The sequence below is a fragment of the Bombina bombina genome, chromosome 7, assembly GCF_027579735.1.
Source record: "Bombina bombina isolate aBomBom1 chromosome 7, aBomBom1.pri, whole genome shotgun sequence".
In the NCBI taxonomy this organism is placed as follows: Eukaryota; Metazoa; Chordata; class Amphibia; order Anura; family Bombinatoridae; genus Bombina; species Bombina bombina.
This window is the reverse complement of record NC_069505.1, coordinates 320,037,247-320,060,862: the sequence shown is the minus strand read 5'-3', so window position 1 is coordinate 320,060,862 and position 23,616 is coordinate 320,037,247. Positions and strand designations below refer to the sequence as shown.

General features: G+C 39.6%; 1 protein-coding gene across 2 annotated transcripts in view; it reads right to left on the bottom strand.

Moving 5' to 3' along the window:
* The window catches only part of LOC128666397 (coiled-coil domain-containing protein 3-like), a 100,331-nt gene that overhangs the window by 6,375 nt on the left and 70,340 nt on the right, over positions 1-23,616 (bottom strand). For both annotated transcript variants that reach the window (XR_008403239.1, XM_053720979.1), the window contains exon 2: positions 15,732-15,906. Coding sequence is in view for 1 of the 2 variants with exons in the window: in XM_053720979.1 (XP_053576954.1) it covers positions 15,732-15,906 (175 nt within the window). In the remaining variant the exon portion in view is untranslated. The remainder of the gene's footprint in view (positions 1-15,731; positions 15,907-23,616) is intronic.

The following is a 23,616-nucleotide window of genomic DNA, read 5'->3' as shown; positions in this document are numbered from 1 at the left end:
AGTAGTTAAGAGCTTTATGAACCGGCGTTAGCCAGAAAGCTCTTAACTCCTGCTATTTTCAGGCGGCTGGAATCTTGTCGTTAGAGCTCTAACGCTCACTTCAGAAACGACTCTAAATACCAGCGTTAGAAAGATCCCATTGAAAATATAGGCTACGCAAATGGCGTAGGGGGATCTGCGGTATGGAAAAGTCGCGGCTGTAAAGTGAGCGTTAGACCCTTTAATCACTGACTCCAAATACCAGCGGGCGGCCAAAACCAGCGTTAGGAGCCTCTAACGCTGGTTTTGACGGCTACCGCCGAACTCCAAATCTAGGCCTTAGTCAGTAGCCATAATATATTACAGCTCCTGAGCAGGACACAACCACTGTAATCAATTAGGATCAACTTACAGACGTAGCACCCAATTTTGGCCAGGTCCCATCTAGGAGCTTTAATGAGTCACAGAGCTACAATGGGACTTTAAACATGTAAACGCTTTGTTGGTATGTTTAACTCAAAGTTAGCAAGCTATACTAATGCTAAATAAAATGTCATGCACAAAACAAATAAGATCACTTAATTAAAGGGACATTAAACACTAAATACATGCTAGATAGAATGATGCATTCAAAGAAAAGATTAGTCCATGACTAACATGTAGATGCATTTTTTAAAGATTCATTAGTTGTTTAAAAAGTGACAAAATAAGTGTAAAGTTTTAGTGTCTATAAAACACTGGGAGCTGCCATGTTGTAACTTGTGTTACCTTCTCTGCTGTGGCCAATTAGGGTCAGTTATAAATAGGTCACTAGAGTGTGCAGCCAATGGTTGTGCTGGATTTAACAGTGTTCTGCACTTCCATTTCTAACAGGAACTGAAAAGCTCACAATTTCAGAATGGAATTACAGGCAAAGAGGAAAAAATAAATATTGCAGAGTTGTTTTATTATATACAATTTATCATGTTATATTACCATCTCAAAGTGTTTAATGTCCCTTTAAAGAAATACTAAACCCAATTTTTTTTCTTGATTTTCATGATTCAGATAGAGCATGCAATTTTAAGCAACTTTCTAATTTACTCCTAGTATAAATTTTTCTTCGTTCTCTTGGTATCTTTATTAGCAAAAGCAGGAATGTAGGCTTAGCAGCCGGCACATTCTTAGTTCAGCACCCTGGGTAGCGCTTGCTGATTGGTGGCTACATTTAGACACCAATCAGCAAGTGCAACCCAGGTGCTAAACCACCAATGGGCCAGCTCCTAAGCTTACATTCCTGCTTTTCAATTAAAGAAACCAAGAGAACAAAGACAAATTGATACTATAAGTAAACTAGAAAGTTGCCTAAAATCACATGCTCTATCTTAATCATATAAGAAAAAAATTGAGTTTATTATCCTTTTAAGCATTATAATGTCCCTTTAATGTCAAGTCATGTATCTTTATGGCAAATAAACAGTACTGTTAACATCACTGTACATTTATATGTCAAAAAGAGGTTGCAAATAGACATCAGTCCAGCAATTCAGATCCAAAAACAGCGTATATTAGTATATAGTGCTACGTTATTATTATTTCACTAGCATTTTATATTGAAAGTGTTACATAGATAAAATACTACTTGTATAATATTCTGTGGCTATGTCAGGTAATACACAGATATTTTACTCATGGTAGAAGATTCATTTTCTGCCATTTATGGTTGTGTGCCACAGCTCTCCCATATGTGATATAAAGGAGCCCACTCATGTGTGAAAGGAAGAAAAAAGGCTTTCACATGCTTGTTTGTGCTGAAAAACTAAAACTAAGGTCCAATGAATTAAACAGAAAATAAACCAAACTAGAACTCTCCTAATATTTTTCATAATGTTCAAAAATAATAAACAAAAAAAAGCCATATTCCCCCACTGCTATGGTAATGTGAGAGAGCAATAAAAAAGCTCCCAGTTTTGTGCAGACTAAGAAAACAAACCAGTTTATATTTATAAATGCCAGTTGCTCACAGTCAGTCATCATATTTTTACAGTGTGTAGCATGCAGGTATCAAGGATGTGCATTTATTCATAATTCATCATTTATTAGTGAAACGAAAAATGAAAATGGTCACAGGCTGCAACATTCAGCTCATTTCAGTGCTGACTTTGGTAGAGTAACATTGAAATATTTGCGTCGCACTTTTTCTTGAATGAATCCGACACCAAAATTAGCCAAATGTGGCAGCCCATAGATTTTATTTGTATTTCTTTTACTAACTAATGCCGAGTTGCAAATAAATGCAAGTCCCTTCTACATATAAAGTCCATTGTTTAACCTAGAAAAAAGCACTTGTGTCATAATCCATAACATCATAATTTAGCTTCTGTATTTATTTAAAGGGATTTTTTGAATTAATTAGCAGGGATGTAGGCTTGTTGTGTGTGACTATAAACTATATAATGATTTAGATCATTTGCATTTTCACCACCACAATGTTACCTTAACTGTCAAATTCTAGGGCATGGTGCACTGTGACTGAGAAAAAAAATATATTCATTTTGTATTGTGAGTTTATTTCATCGAGTGCAAAACACTATGAGCTGTCTGTTCACTAAATCTTAATATAGTTATGCTCTAAAAAGAATAAAAACAACAACAATAGATACCTTAAAGAAACACTAAATACATTTCATGCACCTCCCTCTAATAATGAGTGTCGTCATATTAGAACGTAGGTTACACTGCAGGTATCAGCACTGGAATGCAGTAAAAGACAGATTACAATATGGCGGAAACCGATGACTAGAGGGTGGTTGGGAATCACCTCAATACTATACTTGTAAAATGTATTTAGTGTTTAATGCCCCTTTAACACACAGTCAGTAAGGAGTATGTAATGTAGCACAACAACACATTTTGACCACTATTCAAAGTAATTTATTGTTAGTAGAGAAGAATATAAGGACAGACAACCACTTATACAAATGAATTAATTGTATAGAGAGGATGCTAATATAAAGTGAGGCTGGTCTAAATCATAACATTTTAATGCCTGCAGTCTTGAAAGGTGCCCTGTATTTTGTAAGGCAGTCCCTTTATATCATGCTTTCTGCAAACACAGGCTGGTACAATAACTCATGTAGTAGACATACAATGTTAAAGGCTTGTTTAACACCCCCAACAGACTCACTGGTAGCAGGTATAGTGTTGGGGTAGCAAGAATCTATATAAAACTCAAGCTCTGCTGGTCTTCAACTCCAAGATGCATCATTTGTATGACCAGTGTTTTCATTAAATTCTGGGTTAGAAACCCCCATAATAAAGGTTTCTTACTATGATGTAGGGCACATTGTACTATAGGATACCAATTAAAAATAAAGATGATTCAATAAACATTTTGGCATACATTTTGTAACTAAATAATAGTGCTGTAAATATTATTGCATTACAAAATATTTATTGGTAACAAGAAAAGTATCATGTTTCTCTTTATTATTTATTATAATTAAGAGAGTTGAAGAAACAATTAAAAGTTGACCTAATATTTCTATATAGATTTCGCTATAAAAGAAAATACACACAATGTACCCAAATAAATGACGATTGGAAAGAGGTCAATGAAAGACCAGTTCAAAAACAACAATTTTGACAGGCAAGATGGCTGAATAATCTCCACCCCAGAAGGGCTAAACATAACTGTACCATCTCACAGACTAAGTATATATCTTCCTATCACTAATACATTACTTCACATATAACTCTACACAGTCATCCATAAATGGGATTGTTACTGGAATATGATAAAAATATATTTACTTATTTTCTTTGTTCCCCATTATCTTGAAGTGATTTAACTATTTTCCATAAATAGAGACCTGTTTCTAAGGGCTCCAGAAATCAATGTGACAGTAAAAAACATTAACAACCCCAAAATCAAATATGTAGTAGCAGCCTTAGGTAAAAAGTTCAATCTTAATTTCCATAATTAAAATATATACTCCATGGAAGGAGAATATAGAATGAGATACACGGATGAAAAACAGTATACGCGTTTCGGCCTGAGCCGTAATCACTACTGGTAAAAAGATGCACCTAGTGCTGATTTAAAAAGTGTGTACTAAACTCCCATTGGATGAAACCCATGATTGGTTCAACCAATAACCATGTATCTGTAATTGCGTGTGCATAATCAAAACAATTGTACACAATTTATGCAGTGTTCATAAAGAAGCACGCCATAATAGGTAATAATTACAATCTATATACTATGTGAAACACAATATATACAAAACTCCTACAAATTAAATTGATTATACCTGCTAAATTAAATATACAAGTGATCCTATAATCAATAATAGGTAAGTTAATATTATAATGGCTATATGCATCATAGGACATGTTCTACATACACCGAATAATGCAAAAGTTACAGTATAAAGTATACATAATGAAACAAGACATATTAATGTCTACTCTCACCCTGTAGAACTATCTTAATGCTACAATGTACATAAAAATAAATATGCTTTCTATGCCAAAGTATATGTTTGTTTTCTGATTAAACACAAAAAGTGACAAAAGTGCTCATTGTGATAAAATAGGGCACCTGGCTGGATGCAGACAAGTTAGCTTATTATAAGTGCACTAGACACTATAACTGTCTAAATTCCTTTATAGAGCTTGTGTGTAACAAAATTACAAATTAAAAATATTAAAGATAAGGAATAAATACATAGGTAAAATAAAGAACAATTCATATTTCTCCTTCACTTCTACCTTCCCCCCTCTACAACACACATGAACTTTATTCCTATCTCACATCCCTCAGCCAGCCATGCTTCACTGATCCTAAACTTAGACACTCACATAAGACACATTCTCATCTCCTTTCGCTCACCATCTTTCTTCTTCTTGCAGCTGGGGATGTCTTGCCTAACCCAGGTCCACCATCTGCTTCCCTCAGATCACTACCCCAAATGACACCTCATACACTTTGCACACATAACCCTCTAAACCTCATTAACTGCACCTCTATTAGTACACCCCAATTCTCGCGTGCCCTTTGGAATGCACGCTCGGTATGCAATAAGCTTACATCTATTCACGACCTATTTATTTCACGTTCACTTAACCTGTTAGCCCTCACTGAAACTTGGCTTTCCTCCTCTAACACAACTGCTGTAGCCTCTCTGTCCTATGGCGGCCTGCACTTCAGTCACACTCCAAGGCCGGGAGACAAACAAGGAGGAGGAGGAGGAATTCTCCTGTCTCCACACAGTACCTTTCACTGCATTCCTTCACCCCCCTCTCTTTCCTTCTCATCTTTTGAAGTTCACACTATCCGACTCTTCTCCCCTATAGCTCTTCGTGTTGCAGTTATCTATTGGCCCCCTGGCCCAGCATCTCAATTTCTGGACCCCTTTGAAGCCTGGCTTCCACATTTTCTCTCTTCTAATGTCCCTTCTCTCATCTTAGGGGACTTCAACATACCCCTTGATAAGCCTAACACGCCTGCTGCCTCTAAACTTCAATCCCTTACCACCTCTTTAGGCCTGTCCCAGTGGACAACATCTCCAACACACTGTGAAGGCAACTCCATAGACCTGGTCTTCACAAATCTCTGTGCTGTTTCCAACTCCCTTAACTTCCCCTTTCCTCTCTCTGACCACCATCTGTGATGATCTTTATAATGTATTAGCAAACAGCAAGGAGAGAGAACAGGAATACAGACTTTATTCAGCAGCATCCATCTTAACAATAACTGCCCGCCCCCTCCAATCACATGACTAAAATGTTAACTGTTTGTAGTGCACAGAGTGAACTAAGCATAACTATTGAACTTAAACTATAACATAAAGCATACACATCATTACATCTTCCCCTTCAAATATGAAACACTTAATATGAGACAAAGTCTTCCCATATTTTTGGTTTAATAGCTCGACCATAACGAGAGAAAGTAACTGCTGGCTCACTAGCAGTACAATCAGTGTCAGGTTGAGAGTCATTCCCAGCATTATCGCAAGCTGATACACTTATGTTGTCCTCAAAGTCCTCAGTAGACTTTACATCCATGTTAGGGAATTCTGTGCATTCATTGCTTTGCTCTTTATTGTCATTGCTGCTTGGTTCCTCGAGTAGAGTATCAGCTGCAGTGTCTGGTCGAAGATGACGCCTGTTGCGTCTCAGTTTCTGTCCACACTTGGTTTTGATTATATATGACCTTGGTGAATTAGCTTCACTGACAATTCGAGCAGGTTCCCATGTATCCCCAGTGACTCTGTGTCTCACAGCTTGCCCAGCCCTGAGTGGACCAAGTAACTTGGTAGATTTGTCAAAATACAGCTTTTGCTTTTTCATGTTTATGTTCCTCTGACCTGTTACCTGATCCTGTGGGATAGTCTGAGGCTGCAATTTCTGTGGTGCAATAGGCACTGTGGTCCTCAGTGCTCTACCCATGAGCAGCTGTGCAGGTGAACATAAACCCTCCATGGGTGTTGCACGATAGTTTAACAGGCCTAGGTACACATCCTGCCCTGATGATTGTGCTTTTCTGATAATGGATTTGGCTATGCCAACATACTTCTCAGCTAAACCATTGGCCTGTGAGTGATACGGACTTACTGGTTTGTGCCTGACTCCCCATTCACGCAGAAAGCACTGGAATTCAGCACTTGAGAATTGCGGGCCATTATCAGACACAAGTTCTTCACACACTCCATGTCTCGAGAGTATTGTTTTGAAAGCCCATATGATTGCTGATGCTTTTAGATTTCTCAGCTGTACTAACTCAAAGAATTTGCTGTAGTAATCTACTACTATCAGGTAGTGGTTGTCCTCAAAATGAAAAATATCTGTGGCCAGTCTCTGCCATGCCCGTGAAGGAGTGTTCCATGGTGTGAGAGGTTCTTTTGCATTGTTTTTTTGAAATGTCTGGCAGGTTTCACATGTCTTCACAAGTGTCTCAATATCAAGGTCCAAATTAGGCCAGTAAACCACATCCCGTGCTCTGCGCTTACAAAGAGTAATGCCCAAATGTCCCTGGTGAATTTGCTCCAATATTTCTGCCTGCTGTGATTTAGGAATAACAATACGGTCACCCATGAATATGATATCCGTATGAAAGGATAGTTCATTTCTCACAGGCCAGAATCCCTGCAACTCATGAGAAAGCTTCTTTCGTTTTTCTGGCCAGCCATTGCACATGACACGAATTAGTTTTTCTAGTACTTTATCTTGTTTGGTATCTTGTCTAATTTTTTCCAGCCGTACATCAGCTATTGGAATATTTACTAGTACTGTATGTACCTGTTCTTCCAATTCAGGTTCATCCCGTGCTTCATGTCCTTCTGGAAACACCCTAGACAGCGTATCTGCCATCGGAATTTCCTTTCCTGGTTTATATTTCACTGTGAGATCATACTGTTGTAGTTTCATAACCATCCTCTGCAGGCGTGGAGGTATAGCAGATAGTGGTTTTTGCATGATGTACTCCAATGGTTTGTGATCAGTTTCCACAACCACTGGGCGACCATAGATATACTGGTGAAATTTCTCACATCCATTTACAATGGCCAACATCTCCTTCTCAATTTGAGCATAATTGGCTTGTGTTGTTGTCAGAGCTCGTGAAGCATATGCAACAGGATGTCCTTGTTGCATTAGCACAGCACCTAACCCAAACTGGGATGCATCCACTTGAAGCACAGTGTTGCAGTTTACGTCAAAATATTTCAGTATTGGCCCTGGATGTTTAGTGATCAGTTTTTTTACTTTCTCAAATGTCTTTTCCATGTTTGCGTCCCAAGACCAAATAGCATCCCTTTGTAGCAATGCACGTAGTGGGGCTGTCAGCTGAGCGAGGCCCTGAGAAAACTTGGATAGATAATTAAAAATGCCTAATGATGTCTCTAGTTCCTTCCTGGAGGATGGGGCCTTCATGCTAATAACTGCTGTTATCTTCTTTGGATCAGGCTTTAAACCCTCTTTGGTTAGAAGGTGTCCAAAATATGTAACCTCTTCTACCCCAATTTGCATTTTGTTTGGATTGAGTTTAAGATTTTTCTCCCGACACCGCTTGAGTAAGGCAATAAGGTTTTTGTCATGTTCTGTACGATCCTTTCCATAAACCAGCAAATCATCAATTATTACTTCAACACCATGTAGACCAGCAATCAACTCATGTGATTTCTTTTGAAATATCTCCTGAGCAGAAGCAATGCCGAAAGGTACCCTTGTGAAACGCCATCGTCCAAAGGGGGAGTTGAAAGTGGTCAGGTGACTGCTGGGTTCATCAAGACGCAATTGCCAGTAACCAGATTGTGCATCTAGTACACTAAACACTGTTGCTCCTACTAGCTTGTGAGCTATATCATCTATGGTGGGGAGTTTGTAGTGTTCTCTCATTATTACTTTGTTCAAATCACGTGGGTCAATGCAAATGCGAATTGCGCCTGTGTTTTTCTTCTCTACCACAACCATAGAACTGACCCATTCTGATGGTTCTGTGACCTTTTTTACTACCCCCAACTTCTCCATCCTAGTTAGTTCTTGTTTGACCTTAGCCTCAAGGGATAGAGGTATTTTCCTTGGGGCATGAATGACAGGCTGTGCACCCTCTTTTATACGTATGCGGCTAATCCCCGGGAGGCACCCTAGGCCTTTGAATAGATCACTGTACTCATGCTTAATGTTGTCCTTTGACAGTTCGCTGCACCCACCATCCACAGCCATAATGATCTTTACAAGTCCAATATCTTTACTTGTTTTTAGACCTAATACTGCTGGGGCTTTTGTTTCTATCACAAACAATTGTAAGACCTTTTCAGATCCCTTGTAAAAACATTTTGCATGGCAGCGACCCATCACTTTCAGCTTTTCACCACCATATCCCAACAGTTTTGGTAGGTCTTGAGTCTCTAAGGGGAATTCATTTCTAAGAAGTTCCAGGTATGTGTGGCTTGGCACACAGTTTACTTGTGCCCCTGTATCTATTTTGAATGTGACTGGAGTTTTGTGAGCCCCTATCTGTAGGGTTACATTTGCTTCATCTGCAGACTTGTGTGATTTCTGTACTGCTGCAAGATATATTGGGGTGCAATCTGAGTCTAACCCTGCATTGTCATCATTGTCCTCTATGGCGTGTACAGCCTGTGTTTGTGTCCTTGCAATATGTGAAAACAGTTTACACACCCTGGCAAAATGTCCTCTTTTCTTGCATTTATTACATATCTGCCACCTTGCAGGACAGGCAGCATTTTTGTTGTGCATGTTTCCACAGTAGCCACAGGTTGCTTGTGTGTTACTTGTCCCAGTGTCCCACTTGCCTTTTATCCCCTTGTGTCCTCTTTCTTGCCAGTATCTGCTGCTTTGATTTTCTATAGCACTGATCTGGTGTTGTGTTCCTTCCAGTACCTGCATGTCCTTTCTTGACATTTCATATGCTCTAGCAATCCTGATGGCTTTCTCAAGATTTAAATCTTCTTCCTGCAGCAGCTTTTCCTGAACTTCTTTAAACTTACTGCCCATCAGAATACGGTCTTTTATCATATCACCTGCATCATAAAAAGCACAGTCTTTGGCAAGCAAGCGCAGCTGTGTCACCCATTCATCCACAGATTCACCTCCACACTGATTCCTCTCATAAAACATTTTCCTCTGCACTGTGATGTTTTTCCTTGGATTGCAGTATGCTTCAAACTTTGCAAACAATACCTCTGGTTTTTTTTTGTCATCTGCAGTGATATCCCCACTTGCCTGCCAGGCTCTGCATACATCACGTCCCTTTTGTCCCACACATATCAGAAAGTGTGCTGCCTTCTGTTGATCAGTCCATCTGTCTGCATCTGGGCCTGCAAACACAAGTTCAATCAGCTCCCTCCATTTTGACCAATTGTCAGAAATGTTCCCTGACTCTAAATCCAGAGAAGGAATGTTCTTTGTGTTGCTGTTTGCTGCCATGTCACTTTTCACCCCACTTCTGGTACCATGTGATGATCTTTATAATGTATTAGCAAACAGCAAGGAGAGAGAACAGGAATACAGACTTTATTCAGCAGCATCCATCTTAACAATAACTGCCCGCCCCCTCCAATCACATGACTAAAATGTTAACTGTTTGTAGTGCACAGAGTGAACTAAGCATAACTATTGAACTTAAACTATAACATAAAGCATACACATCATTACACCATCTATTAACTTTCTCTCTTACTCTACCTGCTACATCTTTGCAAGCCCCCAAAAAACTGCTACCTCACAGGAATTTAAATGACTTGGATCTCACAGACTTTTCCACTCAACTGAGTCCTCTGCTCTCTGACATTTCATCCCTCTCTTTGTCCAAACCTCGTGACTCTACAGCAGTGCTTTCCAAACTGTGTGTCGTGACACATTAGTGTGTCAGCAGCAGTGTGTAGGTGTGTCCCTGCTTCAACACAAATTTTTTGGAATTTAAAATTTTTGGGGGGTTTCCGACTTTCTGCCTGCCTGCTACGCATATCCCGTGGTTGACACCTAGTGGGTCACAGATCATCTTAACCTATTGGTGCAGCTTAGCGGGAACTGGAACTATTCTCATTTGCGGCTTTGGCAGCACATTGGCACCTGACTGCACGCGTAGTCTCCTCAATTGGCTCTTGACTGCATGTGTAGTCAGTGAGTGGTACAGCAGTGTGTTTGCAGCGCGGTCAGTAGTTACTCAGACTCGCAGAGCTCTGAGGGGGGCAACTTAAACGCTGAGCTGAAGTCAAAAGTCAAAGTGTTTTTTTGTTATTTTTGCAGCTAGCTCCCAGTAGTGCATTGCTGCCCCTGCAATTGATATATGAATAGGAAGTGGAAGCTTAGAATAGGAAGAGGAAGCTTAAAAATGCTTGATGATGAAATGCGAGGGTCTTTATCTAATATTCCACAAAATATTCAGAAACTGTGTTCATCCCATCAACCTCATACATCCCATTAAAATAGTAAGTAGCTATTGGTGTTATTAAACTTTTTTTTAATTCTTGCACATACATACTGTTACTTGTAAATACATTTCATTATTATATCATTTATGTATGTGTCCGTATCTCTTAAGCTAGTTTAACCTCCTGTTTGCTAGTACAACTGAATTACTGTGTCGCGAAATGATGTAGATCTAAAAAAGTGTGTCACCAACATGAAAAGTTTGGAAATCTCTGCTCTACAGTATAATTCGGCACTAAAATCAACACTTGACAAAACTGCACCCTCCACTCTTCGACGTACATCAATCACTCAACGGCAGCCGTGGCACGCTAAACAGACCAGATATCTTCAGCGATGCTCAGAGGCTGCTGAACTGCAGTGGAGGAAATCATGCACCTTTGCTGATTTCCAACATTATAAATTCACCCTTAAGTCCTACAACTCTGTGCTCAGCCTGGCTAAACAAGTCTATTTCTCCTCCCTTGTGTCATCTCACGCATCCAACCCCAGAAAACTGTTCTCAACCTTTAACTCCCTTCTACGTATGCCTGCCCCCCCCCCCCCCGCCCACTACCAACCTCACTGCTCAAATTATTGCTGATCACTATAGAAAAGAGATCTGCACCTCGCACCCCGCACACCCAGCGATCCTACCCACCCCTTCTATTAACAAAAATCTATGCTACTTCCCTCCTGTAACAGAGGAAGAAGTCTCTGCACTCCTATCCTTGGCTCATCTCACAACCTGCCCACTTGACCCTATTCCTTCACAACTTATTCCCTCTCTCTCTGCTTCACTAACCCCTACCCTAACTCATCTCTTTAACCAATCTCTCACTGCCGGCACATTTTCTGACACATTCAAGCATGCGTCAGTCATACCAATCCTAAAAAAGCCCTCGCTTGACCCCTCCACGCCTTCTAACTATCGACCGGTCTCCTTACTTCCCTTTGCTTCAAAATTATTGGAACGACTAGTCTATAATCGGCTAACTCAATTTCTCACAACTAACTCCTTACTTGATCCTCTACAATCTGGTTTCTGCCTTAAGCACTCAACAGAAACCGCTCTTGCTAAAGTTACAAATGACCTGTTATCAGCTAAAGCAAAAGGCCATTACTCCTTACTAATTCTTCTTGACCTGTCCGCAGCTTTTGACACAGTTGACCATCCTCCCCTCCTAAAAATACTACATTCATTTGGCATCCGAGACACAGCCCTCTCCTGGTTTGCATCATATCTTTCAAACCGCTCATTTTCAGTTTCCTTTAACAACATATCTTGTGATCCAATGCCTCTCTCAAGGCTCTGTCTTGGGTCCCTTGCTTTTCTCTCTTTATACATCCTGCCTTGGAAAACTTATAACCTCCTTTGGATTCCAGTACCACCTATATGCTGATGATACCCAAATCTATTTTTCCTCTCCTGATATCTCTCCCTCTTTACTCAACCAGATTTCTGACTGCCTCTCTGCAATTTTCTCTTGGATGTCTTCACACTACCTCCAACTCAATCTGTCCAAAACTGAGCTGCTTCTTATCCCCCCCTCTTCGAGACATCAGACACCTGACATATCTTTGATGGTTGGAGACTCTATTCTCAACACCTCACTTCAGGTTCGCTGCCTTGGGGTCACACTAGACTCAGAACTCACATTCAACCCACATATACAAACGCTTACCAAATCCTGCCGTTCACACCTACGCAACATTTCCAGAATTCGTCCCTTCCTTACTCAAAAAACTACAAAAATACTTATTCATTCCCTCATCCTGTCACGCATTGATTATTACAATCTACTACTAAATGGCCTTCCAAAACACCGCCTCTCCTCCCTCCAATCTATTATGAATGCTTCTGCAAGACTCATCCACCTAAGTCGACGATCTACATCAGCTGCTCCGCTCTGTCAGTCTCTACACTGGCTCCCCATACACTCCAGAATACAATTTAAAGTATTAGCCCTAACCTACAAAACACTCAACAGTCTAACTCCTAACTATATTTCCTCTCTCATCGTGAAATATTCCCCATCCCGTCCACTTCGATCAACCTCTGACCTACGCCTCTACACTCCTGTTATCTCTACATCTCACTCCCGCCTCCAAGACTTCGCACGTGCTGCTCCTGTCCTCTGGAACTCTCTACCCCGCTCCATTAGACTGTCTCCAACCTTGTATAGCTTCAGACGATCCTTGAAAACCCACCTATTCAGAGAGGCTTACCATTTCTCCTCCATCCCGCATCCGAAGCAAACTAATACATGTACATGAACTGCCTGACTCACTGCTGCAAATACAACCGATGTAACAAGCTACCCCAACCTTATGTCTCTGCACCCTAAACCTATAGACTGTGAGCTCTCCGGAGCAGGGCCATCTTCCTCCTGTGCTAGATTTGTTTCGTTTTGTTATGTTTTGTATTTTATCACAAATCTTTGCCACTGTATACCCCTATCATTGTACCCAGCGCTACGGAATTTGGCGGCGCTATACAAATAAATGATAATAATAATAATAATAAAGAAAACAAATGTATCTGTAATTAAACGTTAGAGCTTAAGTTACAAGGATAGACATAGCTAATGTGATATAAGAGATACTCCTAGAGTCTATCATTATAAAATGGGTATTAACTACAGACTCACACCAGGGGTCTAAAAAATGATACAATAAATGTGACTATTATTCCCAGTAGTTGATGAGATCATACTCTGCATTAACTCCTAACGGGACCTTGGTGGATAGCTTGAGTTTTTGTCTGTCACCACCCCGCCTAGGGGGGTAACCTTATCAATAGCTAGCCATTTAAAGCATATTTTTCATGTAAAGTCACAAAATGTTGGACAATGGGTGAGGTAGATTTGCCTACATTAATGGTAGACAGGTGTTCTCTGATCCGAGATCTGATGTCACGGGTCATGAGTCCGACACATTGTATATTGCATAGTGTACATGTGATAAGGTAAATCACAACATTTGATGTGCAATTCAAGCAGCAATTTATGTCGAACTTCTGACCTGTGACGGCGGATGTAAAGGTATCTGAGATGTCTACTACTTCCACATCTACACATGCCCTTGCTGGTAAGCCACAAACTAGTGGTGGCCAGTTTCTTGGGTAAGACTGTGGGGGATAAATAGTTACCCAGTGATTTATTTCTCCTGTAGGAGCATCTGATACCATCTTTTACACAATCAATGAGTTTGTCATCTCCACATTTCCACATTTAGCTAACTTCTAACTACAATTAATTATCTCCATAGTTCAAAGACACTTGAGCATTCGCTTATTTGCTTTTATTTTTAGAATAATATTTAAATTGCTTTCTCTATATTTTGCTTTGCATAGTGCAAGTATACAAGACTGAAAGTTATTGTTGTAACATCTATTAGGTTTTGCCAATTGTGCTATCACACTTTTCCCATTATTTTGATGTAGCATACGTTTGTTTTCCAATGATTTGCATTACTCCTTTTTTTATTGCTAGTTATATGCTACTATTATTTTTATTATTGGTTCGCTATTGTTAATAAATTACATTGTTATTTATAATTTATAAATGGCTTTAAAGGGATAGAAAAGTCAAAATTAAACTTGCATGATTCAGATAGAGCAGGTAATTTTAAGACACTTTTAAATTAACTTCTATTTTCAAATGTGCTTCGTTCTCTTGGTATCTCTTGTTGAAAATGAATATGCACCTATCCTACACTAGTGGGAGCTGCTGCTGCTGATTGGTGCCTGCACACATTTGTCTCTTGTGATTGGATGACTAGTTGTGTTCAGCTAGCTGCCAGTAGTGCAATGTTGCTCCTTCAGCAAAGGATCATAACAGAATGAAGCATATGTGATAAAAGAAGTAAATTGGAAAGTTAGTTAAAATTGTATGTTCTATCCAAATTATGAAATACAATTTTGGGGTTTCCTGTCCCTTTAAATATATTAAATATAATTGAAGCAGATGTCCCCCTAAATTCAGATATACAGCTAAGTAACATTATATAACAATAGTATTTAAATGGACTCTGAACCCAATTTTTTTATTTTGTGATTCAGATAGAGCATGCAATTTTAAGCAACTTTCTAATTTACTCCTATTATCAATTTTCCTTCGTTCTTTTGCTATCTTTATTTGAAAAAGAAGGCATCTAATCTAAGGAGCCAGCCAATTTTTGGTTTAGCACTTTGGGCAGCACTTGTTTATTGGTGGGTTAATTTATCCACCAATCAGCAAGAACAACCCAGGTTGTTCACCAAAAATGGGCCGGAATCTAAACTTACATTCTTGCTTTTCAAATAAAGATACCAAGAGAATGAAGAACATTTGATAATAGGAGTAAATTAGAAAGTTGCTTAAATTTGCATGCTCTATCTGAATCACGAAAGAAAAAAATTGGGTTCAGTGTCCCTTTAAAGGGACATTATGCATATGAAAAATATCTATTTAAACATTTTAAAAAAATGTGTGTGAAAAAGGTTTATTTTGAAATTAGGACATGCATGTCTGAGCAACTAAAGACTGATTGCTCACTGGCTGATTCCCATTGCTTTATTGGAAGACAGTGACACGTTTCCCAAGTTTAAACAAAAAAAATGTTTTTTTTTTCCCTCTGGACAGGAATATCTTTTCCCCAAAAAGAATGTTATACATATTAAAATGCAACAAAGAAAAATGATATTAATGTCCCTTTCCAATAAACCACAAGAGATGTTGGTTGGTACACATGGCAGTTAACCTATTAACAAGGGGCTCAGAGTTTATAATGACTTCGTACTGCTAATAATAAAGAAAAAATTGTAACAATTTCCGATTCTCTCTACTCACCCTGTGATCTTCCTGAGCTTCCCAGTCTGGGTTAAATATCTGAGGATCTACCCCAGCTGAGCAATTCGAGAACTGGAAAAGACTTGCAAACATTCTGTGGTTTTCTGGTGTGTCTGGAAATATAGGATCCTGAAAATTCACCCCATGAGGTAGAATGTTATAGTTTTCATCCATTCTGTAGGGGGAGATAAAGGTGATGTTAGTTGTAGTTAATGTGTTAGGTATAATGGTAATAGCATAATATTTGCTGTAACGGTCCTATTTAATATTATTGTTATTACCTTATGTCCTGGTGATTCATTTTTATTTACTGAAGGGTCAGATTTGTTATTAATTCTTTCATTGTTGAGTAATTTTTTTATATCCCTGAGCTATCATTTCATTTAATCACCAATTTATCTTTCTGTGAGATACCCGCACAGACTATATTTTGTTTTTCTTGCAGACTAAACACTTGATAATTAGTCTACAAAAATAAAAACAAAAACTATATGGAATAAAAAAAAGTGATTCTCTTTTTTTGTAACTTTCTGGTAAACATTATAGGAGTCGTTATTTATATTTATAAAAATGGCCACATCAGTAATGGCTGACCTTGGCACCCCTTATGTTTTGGAACTACATTTCCCATAATGCACTCTGCAGTCTAGTTGAGCATATTGGAAAATGTAGTTTCAAAACATCAGGGATGCCAAGGTCACCAATCACTGGGCTACATTAGACGCTGGTTCTTTTCTTCAGAGTCAGTTCCTTGTGATGGCAAAACTGAGGCCCAGGAGTTGGAGACAGACCGTGGACTTGCGCCTTGATTGAAGACTGTCTGAGAGAGATCAGGGCTATCAGAGTACAATTATATTGTTGCCATTAGTACTTCCATATCTTGTAATCCAGTGTTTCTCAACCGCGGCCCTCATGTACTCCCAACAGTCCAGGTTTTCATTATAGCTGAACTAGAGCACAGGTGAAATAATCAGCTGACCAGTAACCATGGTTACTAACCTGGTCTCACCCATCAGCTGATTATTTCACCTGTGCTTTGGTTCAGCTATAAAACCTGGCCTGTTAGGGTTACTTGAGGGCCGCGGTTGAGAAACACTGTTGTAATCAATAGCTCTTTTTTACCTGGTTGTTTCTTCTCTTCCTCTCTTTCCCTTTAATCACCATGTTTTTTTGTTTTTTTTAAATGAGTTTTTATTTGATTTTAGAATGAAAGGTTACATTTGGGGACACGCAGGACCCCTGTTCAAACATACACAATAAAAAGGATCGGACACGCAGGTCCGGTTGCAATAGATGACAAACGTTGATACACCAAAAGTAAATTGCAGGGATTTGTGGTGAAAATAGTTCACCAAGATTGAACCCTGGCATGGGCTCTGAATGGGGGGGGGGGGGGGCTTGAAGTATGAAAACAAGATTTTATACAATGATAAGAACAGTTTGGTGTCACTTGTAATGCGCAGATACAACAATGGAACAATATATCAAACATGAACATGAACTAAAACCACCTAATACTGATTAAATAGATAATAACAAAAGAATGGGTGTCCATTTCCTTCAGCTCTGAGTAAACCTTTACATTACTGACTGTGTGGTAATAATGGAGATTAATAGCGCAGTGGGGTATGTGAAACCAGAGGTGCGCAGCAGGATGGAGTGTAACAGGATGGCATAATCTTAGCTGAGATCTAAGTAGGAGGGTATACCCGCAACCTCAGATAATCAACAAGGCAAATATGCTATATTTGGAGCCCTATGCAGAAATAATAGCTGACTACACGTTGCTAAACATTAAAGGGGGGGGTTACCCAACTATCATATATAACAACGTATAGACCTGTTAGTAGGTTGACAGAACTGACTGCCTCAAGCTGAAAGGGGTAATGTCAATCTTATTACAAAATTGGGAACAGACACAAACATTTAAAAAAACAGAACAAAACATGGGAAGGGCCAGCATGGCACACAATACCAGGTCCATCTGATAGTTAAGTGCAATAGCACGTCACATTATTTCTTATGAAACCATAAGCACGTGAATTCATATGGAGACCTTAGTAGCCATAGAATATAACTTTATCTTAGCTGAGGGCCAGTAGGTATATCTGCAGTTGTGTATAGTTAACAGCATGAGGGCTACTAACCTTTTAGGGTATTCCATACAGTCAGCACATGCAATGTGAACTCTATAAATACCATATCTGTGTAGGGTGCTTCGTGAGTAGGTAAACTGCCTGAGTGCCACAAAGAAATGGGTACAATATACACTAAAAGCACATTAAAAACTTAGGGAAAGCAACCTTAACTAGAAATAAATAATTAAGTCTGCATTTGGATAAAAATTAGAAACATAGAGGTTACCAGCATTTGCACATCTAAATTAGGGGGGCTATAAAAAACTATTAAGTTTTTGGTAATAACAAATGTTCAGACATATCAATCCTACAAAAACACTTGCTATACATATTAGACATTAACCTCTTAAGGACATATGACGGATTTTTTCCGTCATAAAACCATTGAGCAAACTGAAAGCTGTGTCCTTAAAGGGTTAATCAAAGTGAGACAGGGTAGCACAATGCCAGTCAAAGATAACAAGTGAATGACCATCCTAAAACCCTGTAACCGTGTTGCAATTTTTAAAGCCCATTTTAACTCGACTACGGCAGAACAAAGGTATGTACAGAAATAAGCACATGGATATGCACAGACCCCTACGGAATATAGGAAAGGCTGAAAACATTTGTGTATACAACGATTAAGCTAGAGACAGCAGCCATATATCTGAAGTTTATCAGAACATAGATAGATCCAGTTAATATGTGGAAGTCTTTAGTGTTTGAAAATGGGGCATATCAATTCAAGGGCTGCGGCTCACACCTATTATAAAATAAACCCCACTTAGGAGTATAAGCATTCCTTACTGTCTCCGTGTAGCAATTCAGGTGAGCTTGACCGCAGTTCTGTAGGAGCGGCATGGTTAATCAGTTGCGGTCAGTTCGGTGATAGAGAGTCTCTGTATGTCCCTCAGATGTCAGGTCTGTTTGAAGATATCTCACATCGGCCTTCCAACAGGGCAAACTACCGCCCGGCAGTACAATATATGTGGCGACATAGGCTTCACTCGTCCCCTCCGCACCACTTAACTCAAAAGACAGTTTGCTGGCAGACCGGGTCTAGTTCAAGTATGGCCCATGACCCCCTCAGTAATGACTGCACCGGAGGCACTCAAAAGAGGTAAGCAGCGACCCAGAAAGGGGTAGCTGGCACACACCACCAGGATCCCAGCAAGAGAGCGGTGGAGACCTCAGTAGATCAGGCCACCATGCGGCTTGGGAGGGAAGTCTATCTAGCACGGTCAAGTTTGGGAGCATGGCACTCTGCATCCAGGTTGGCGATGGGGTCACGTCTTGCCGAGTATTCTTTAGGGTGTGGGACCCTGATGCCTTCACCTCAGGGCTCGACTCCACCGGCAATTGCGCCAGGTCTGCTGTCTCCCACTCCGGATCACACGGGCCTGCAGTGAGACCCCGTGGCGCAGCAGCAGTATGGGCCCTGTAAATTTGAGCGTGCGGTTGCTCCAACCCCACTTGCAGTTGCAAAAGAGGAATGTCCATGTCCCTTGGCTGGCAACAGTCAGCAGGCTCCGTGGGTAAAGTAATATGGTAATTTGCTTCAGTGAAAAGCAGCATGCTAAGATCCTTTAGCAGCTGCTCATAGGATTGCGTGATTGCGGTCTCCATTGTGCGCTCCCATACACCCACTGCTTCCAAGGCGTCCATGGTTGGATGTAATTTGCTGTAGTAGTAAGTAGTACTACTCGTAACCCCAGTCTCCTAGGGGGGGAATATGCGGCAGCCCCGGCTCCACGAACTGGCAAACACTTTGTGAGCGCAGCAGCCGTGAGGCCTAACTGTAGAGCGTAGGCAAAGATTAATCCTGAAAGATCCTCCCAGGGTTGATAGATTCTTGAATCTAGTAGTAGTTAGCTAGGTTTTAGCTGTGAAGTAAACTCGGTTTTAGAGAAAAGCAATATAATTAACAAGTGAAACTCCAAAATAGAGCCAGGAGCTCCCTCAAGACACGTCTTGCCGCTACAGCTGTAGGCTCCGCCCCCCCAATCACCATGTTTTTGCTCTGCTTGTCTCACTTATATCCCATGCATTGTTGTTTCTTTTCAGTTTCATTTACAGTCTCTTCTACTTACCTTACCTTTTTACAGCCTGTTTTTTTTTTACCCCTTTCTTGGCTCTTTCCGGGAACTCATCCCCCCCCCTCAATTTAAAGGGATTTGAAACTCAAAAAAATTGTGTGATTCAGACAGAACATACAATTTTTAAAAAGTTTCCAATTTACTTCAATTATCAAATTTGTTTCATTCCCATGGTATTTTATGTTGAAGAGATACCTAGGTAGGTATGTTGAGAACTACATGACAGGGAATAGGGCTGACTTCTAATGCTCTTCCAAATAGATAAGATTATTTCAAAACTGCTGCCATATAGTGCTCCAGACATGTGCACGCTCCTAAGCTTATGACCCTGCTTTTCAACAAAAGATACCAAAAGAACAAAGAACATTTGATAATAGATGATGCTGATGATACCCAGATCATTCTTCAATTATTCATTATTCAAAGAGAGCACACAATTTTAAACAACTTTCCAATTGACTTCCATTATGAAATTTGCCACCCTGAGGCCCCTGGCCCTTATGTAAGCCTGATCTAGAATCTATTAGCCATGTTTTCGAATGATGTTCAGACACCAGAAGGAACATTTGCAATAATTTACAGTTTGGCACTTATAGTAATATTATTAACTATTTTAAGATGAGCCCTTTTTATCTCTAGAACAAATAATTTACATAATGAGGCTCATCAATTCAGTGACCCCGCTGGCTTTTTACATTGCTCTTATCAGTTACAACAATAATCATTTGTTCTGATTCTATTATTGCTGATATCATATACAGCTTTTTTGTTGTTTTCTTAAATTTGTAAGTGTCAATAAAGTTTATTTTGAAAAAAAATAATAAATTGGTGATCAAAAACCTAGAAAGGGTTTATAAGCACATCCTTATCTTTCAACCCTAATACTGTACAGTAGGTCGGTAGGGAAAATGGGGTTCACTGAATTAAAGGCAAGGCAGACTGCCCTAGCATTGCAGATTTGCACTTCCATAGTCCGACATTCCTGATTGTTCCATTTCTGAGTTATTGAGTTTCTGTTCATTGAACCTTTATATTTTGTCTGGCACAAAAAACACTGTTTAAACAAAAAAAGCTCATTCACACACAGACGGATCGTTGTTTCTAATGTGCACCATATCAGCTCTGTAACTCATAAGTAATCCCATAGGATTCCTGACCAGGCATATAGTTCTTATAGCAACTTAACACTGATGGGAAACAGGCTTGTCATCAGAAACTGTCTGAGAAACATTCTATTCCATTGTACTGCACTACAAAATAGGTGCTGTAGTATGGTGACTTAGGTCCATTCCAGGGCTGTATCTACAGTGGACTATAACTACCTTGGTCTCCCTGTGCTTTGGAATGGACAATGCGGAAATGAGAGTAACCTATCACAGACTTTGCCTTGTGGCCACGTCAGATAGTTATTCCCCAGGTCCATTCATATGCAGGGATTTGCAGCGGTTAAGGTAGCTTAGTGATTGCTGCACCATGCTTTATTGTACATTACTGGGATAAGATACATCATATGTGGTAATGAGCTCACAGAATAGAAGGTGATCAGAATGCAGCAAGCATATAAATTTCTGGTAGCTGGAGGAGAACATTAGTGAAACCCAAGCCCACTTGTACCTTGGTCAGAGGAGCTGGACTCTGGCCCTGTAAATTACTGAAATTACTAATCCCTTATAATCCTTTCAAGTATCTTCCCTACTATCAATGTCAGAATAACTGGTCTATAGCTTCCTGGATAAGCCCTGCTTCATTTTTAAGAAGTGGCACTACATCAGCTTTGCGCCAGTCCTAGGGTACTATGCCTGAGGATAGAGGGTTGGCTATAACAGTGCTAAATTCCTGTAAAAGAAAGAAGGTTTCTCCAAAAAGAGAAAGTACTATGCGCTGCGCAATGTAGCTAAATTAGCAATTTATAGCAGAATATAACAATTTAAAAAGGCATAAATGTAATAAAAGTGTATACACTTAAAAAAATAAAACATCAAATTGATTGACAGACTAACTCACAAAGCATAATATCCACATATACAATGTTAAAACAGTTGATACAATAAAATTGTTTCAATGCGAAATCCCATATGACTTCTGATAATGTGGAAGAGTTCGTAGGTGCCAGGAACGCTGGAATACAAAGAGACAGCAAGAAGGAACCAAGCAATACGGCGACAAGTCTTACTTACACTGGCAGTGGTTCAGCGATGTCCATAACATGTAAGCTCCTTCCAGAACACTTCCGCTGAAAAAATAATCCACAACCCAAATCAAAAGTTTTAATGAAAAAAACTGAAATCATAAGCAGAAAAATCAAACTGAAACAGCTGCCTGAAGTACTTTTCTACCAAAAACTGCTTCAGAAGAAGAGAAAACATCAAAATGGTAGAATTTAGTAAAAGTATGCAAAGAAGACCAAGTTGCTGCTTTGCAAATCTGATCAACAGAAGCTTCATTCCTAAAAGCCTAAGAAGTAGAAACTGACCTAGTAGAATGAGCCGTAATCCTTTGAGGCGGGGACTTACCCGACTCCACATAAGCATGATGAATCACTTTAAACCAAGACTTTAACCAAGATGCCAATGAAATGGCAGAAGCTTTCTGACCTTTCCTGGAACCAGAAAAGATAACAAATAGACTAGAAGTCTTTCTAAAATCTTTAGTAGCTTCAACATAATATTTCAAAGCTCTTACTACATCCAAAGAATGTAAAGATCTCTCCTTTGAATTCTTAGGATCAGGGCACAATGAAGGGACAACAATTTCTCTACTAATGTTGTTAGAATTCACAACCTTAGGTAAAAATTGAAATGAAGTCCGCAACACCGCCTTATCCTGATGAAAAATCAGAAAAGGAGATTCACAAGAAAGAGCAGATAACTCAGAAACTCTTCTAGCAGAAGAGATGGCCAAAAGGAACAAAACTTTCCAAGAAAGTAATTTAATATCCAGAGAATGCATGGGTTCAAACGGAGGAGCCTGTAAAGCCCTCAGAACCAAATTAAGACTCCAAGGAGGAGAGATTGACTTAATGACAGGCTTGATACGAACCAAAGCCTGTACAAAACAATGAATATTAGGAAGATTAGCAATCTTTCTGTGAAAAAGAGCAGAAAGAGCAGAGATTTGTCCTTTCAAAGAACTTGCAGATAAACCTTTATCCAAACCATCCTGAAGAAACTGTAAAATTCTAGGAATTCTAAAAGAATGCCAGGAGAACTTATGAGAAGAACACCAAGAAATGTAAGTCTTCCAGACTCGATAATAAATCTTCCTAGACACAGATTTACGAGCCTGTAACATAGTATTAATTACTGAGTCAGAGAAACCTCTATGACTAAGAATCAAGCGTTCAATTTCCATACCTTCAAATTTAATGATTTGAGATCCTGATGGAAAAATGGGCCTTGAGATAGAAGGTCTGGTCTTAACGGAAGTGTCCAAGGTTGGCAACTGGCCATCCGAATGAGAGGCCATGCTGGAGCCACCAGCAGAACAAACGAACGTTCCATTAGAATTTTGGAAATCACTCTTGGAAGAAGAACTAGAGGCGGAAAGATATAGGCAGGATGATAATTCCAAGGAAGCGACAACGCGTCCACTGCTTCCGCCTGAGGATCCCTGGATCTGGACAGATACCTGGGAAGTTTCTTGTTTAGATGAGAGGCCATCAGATCTATT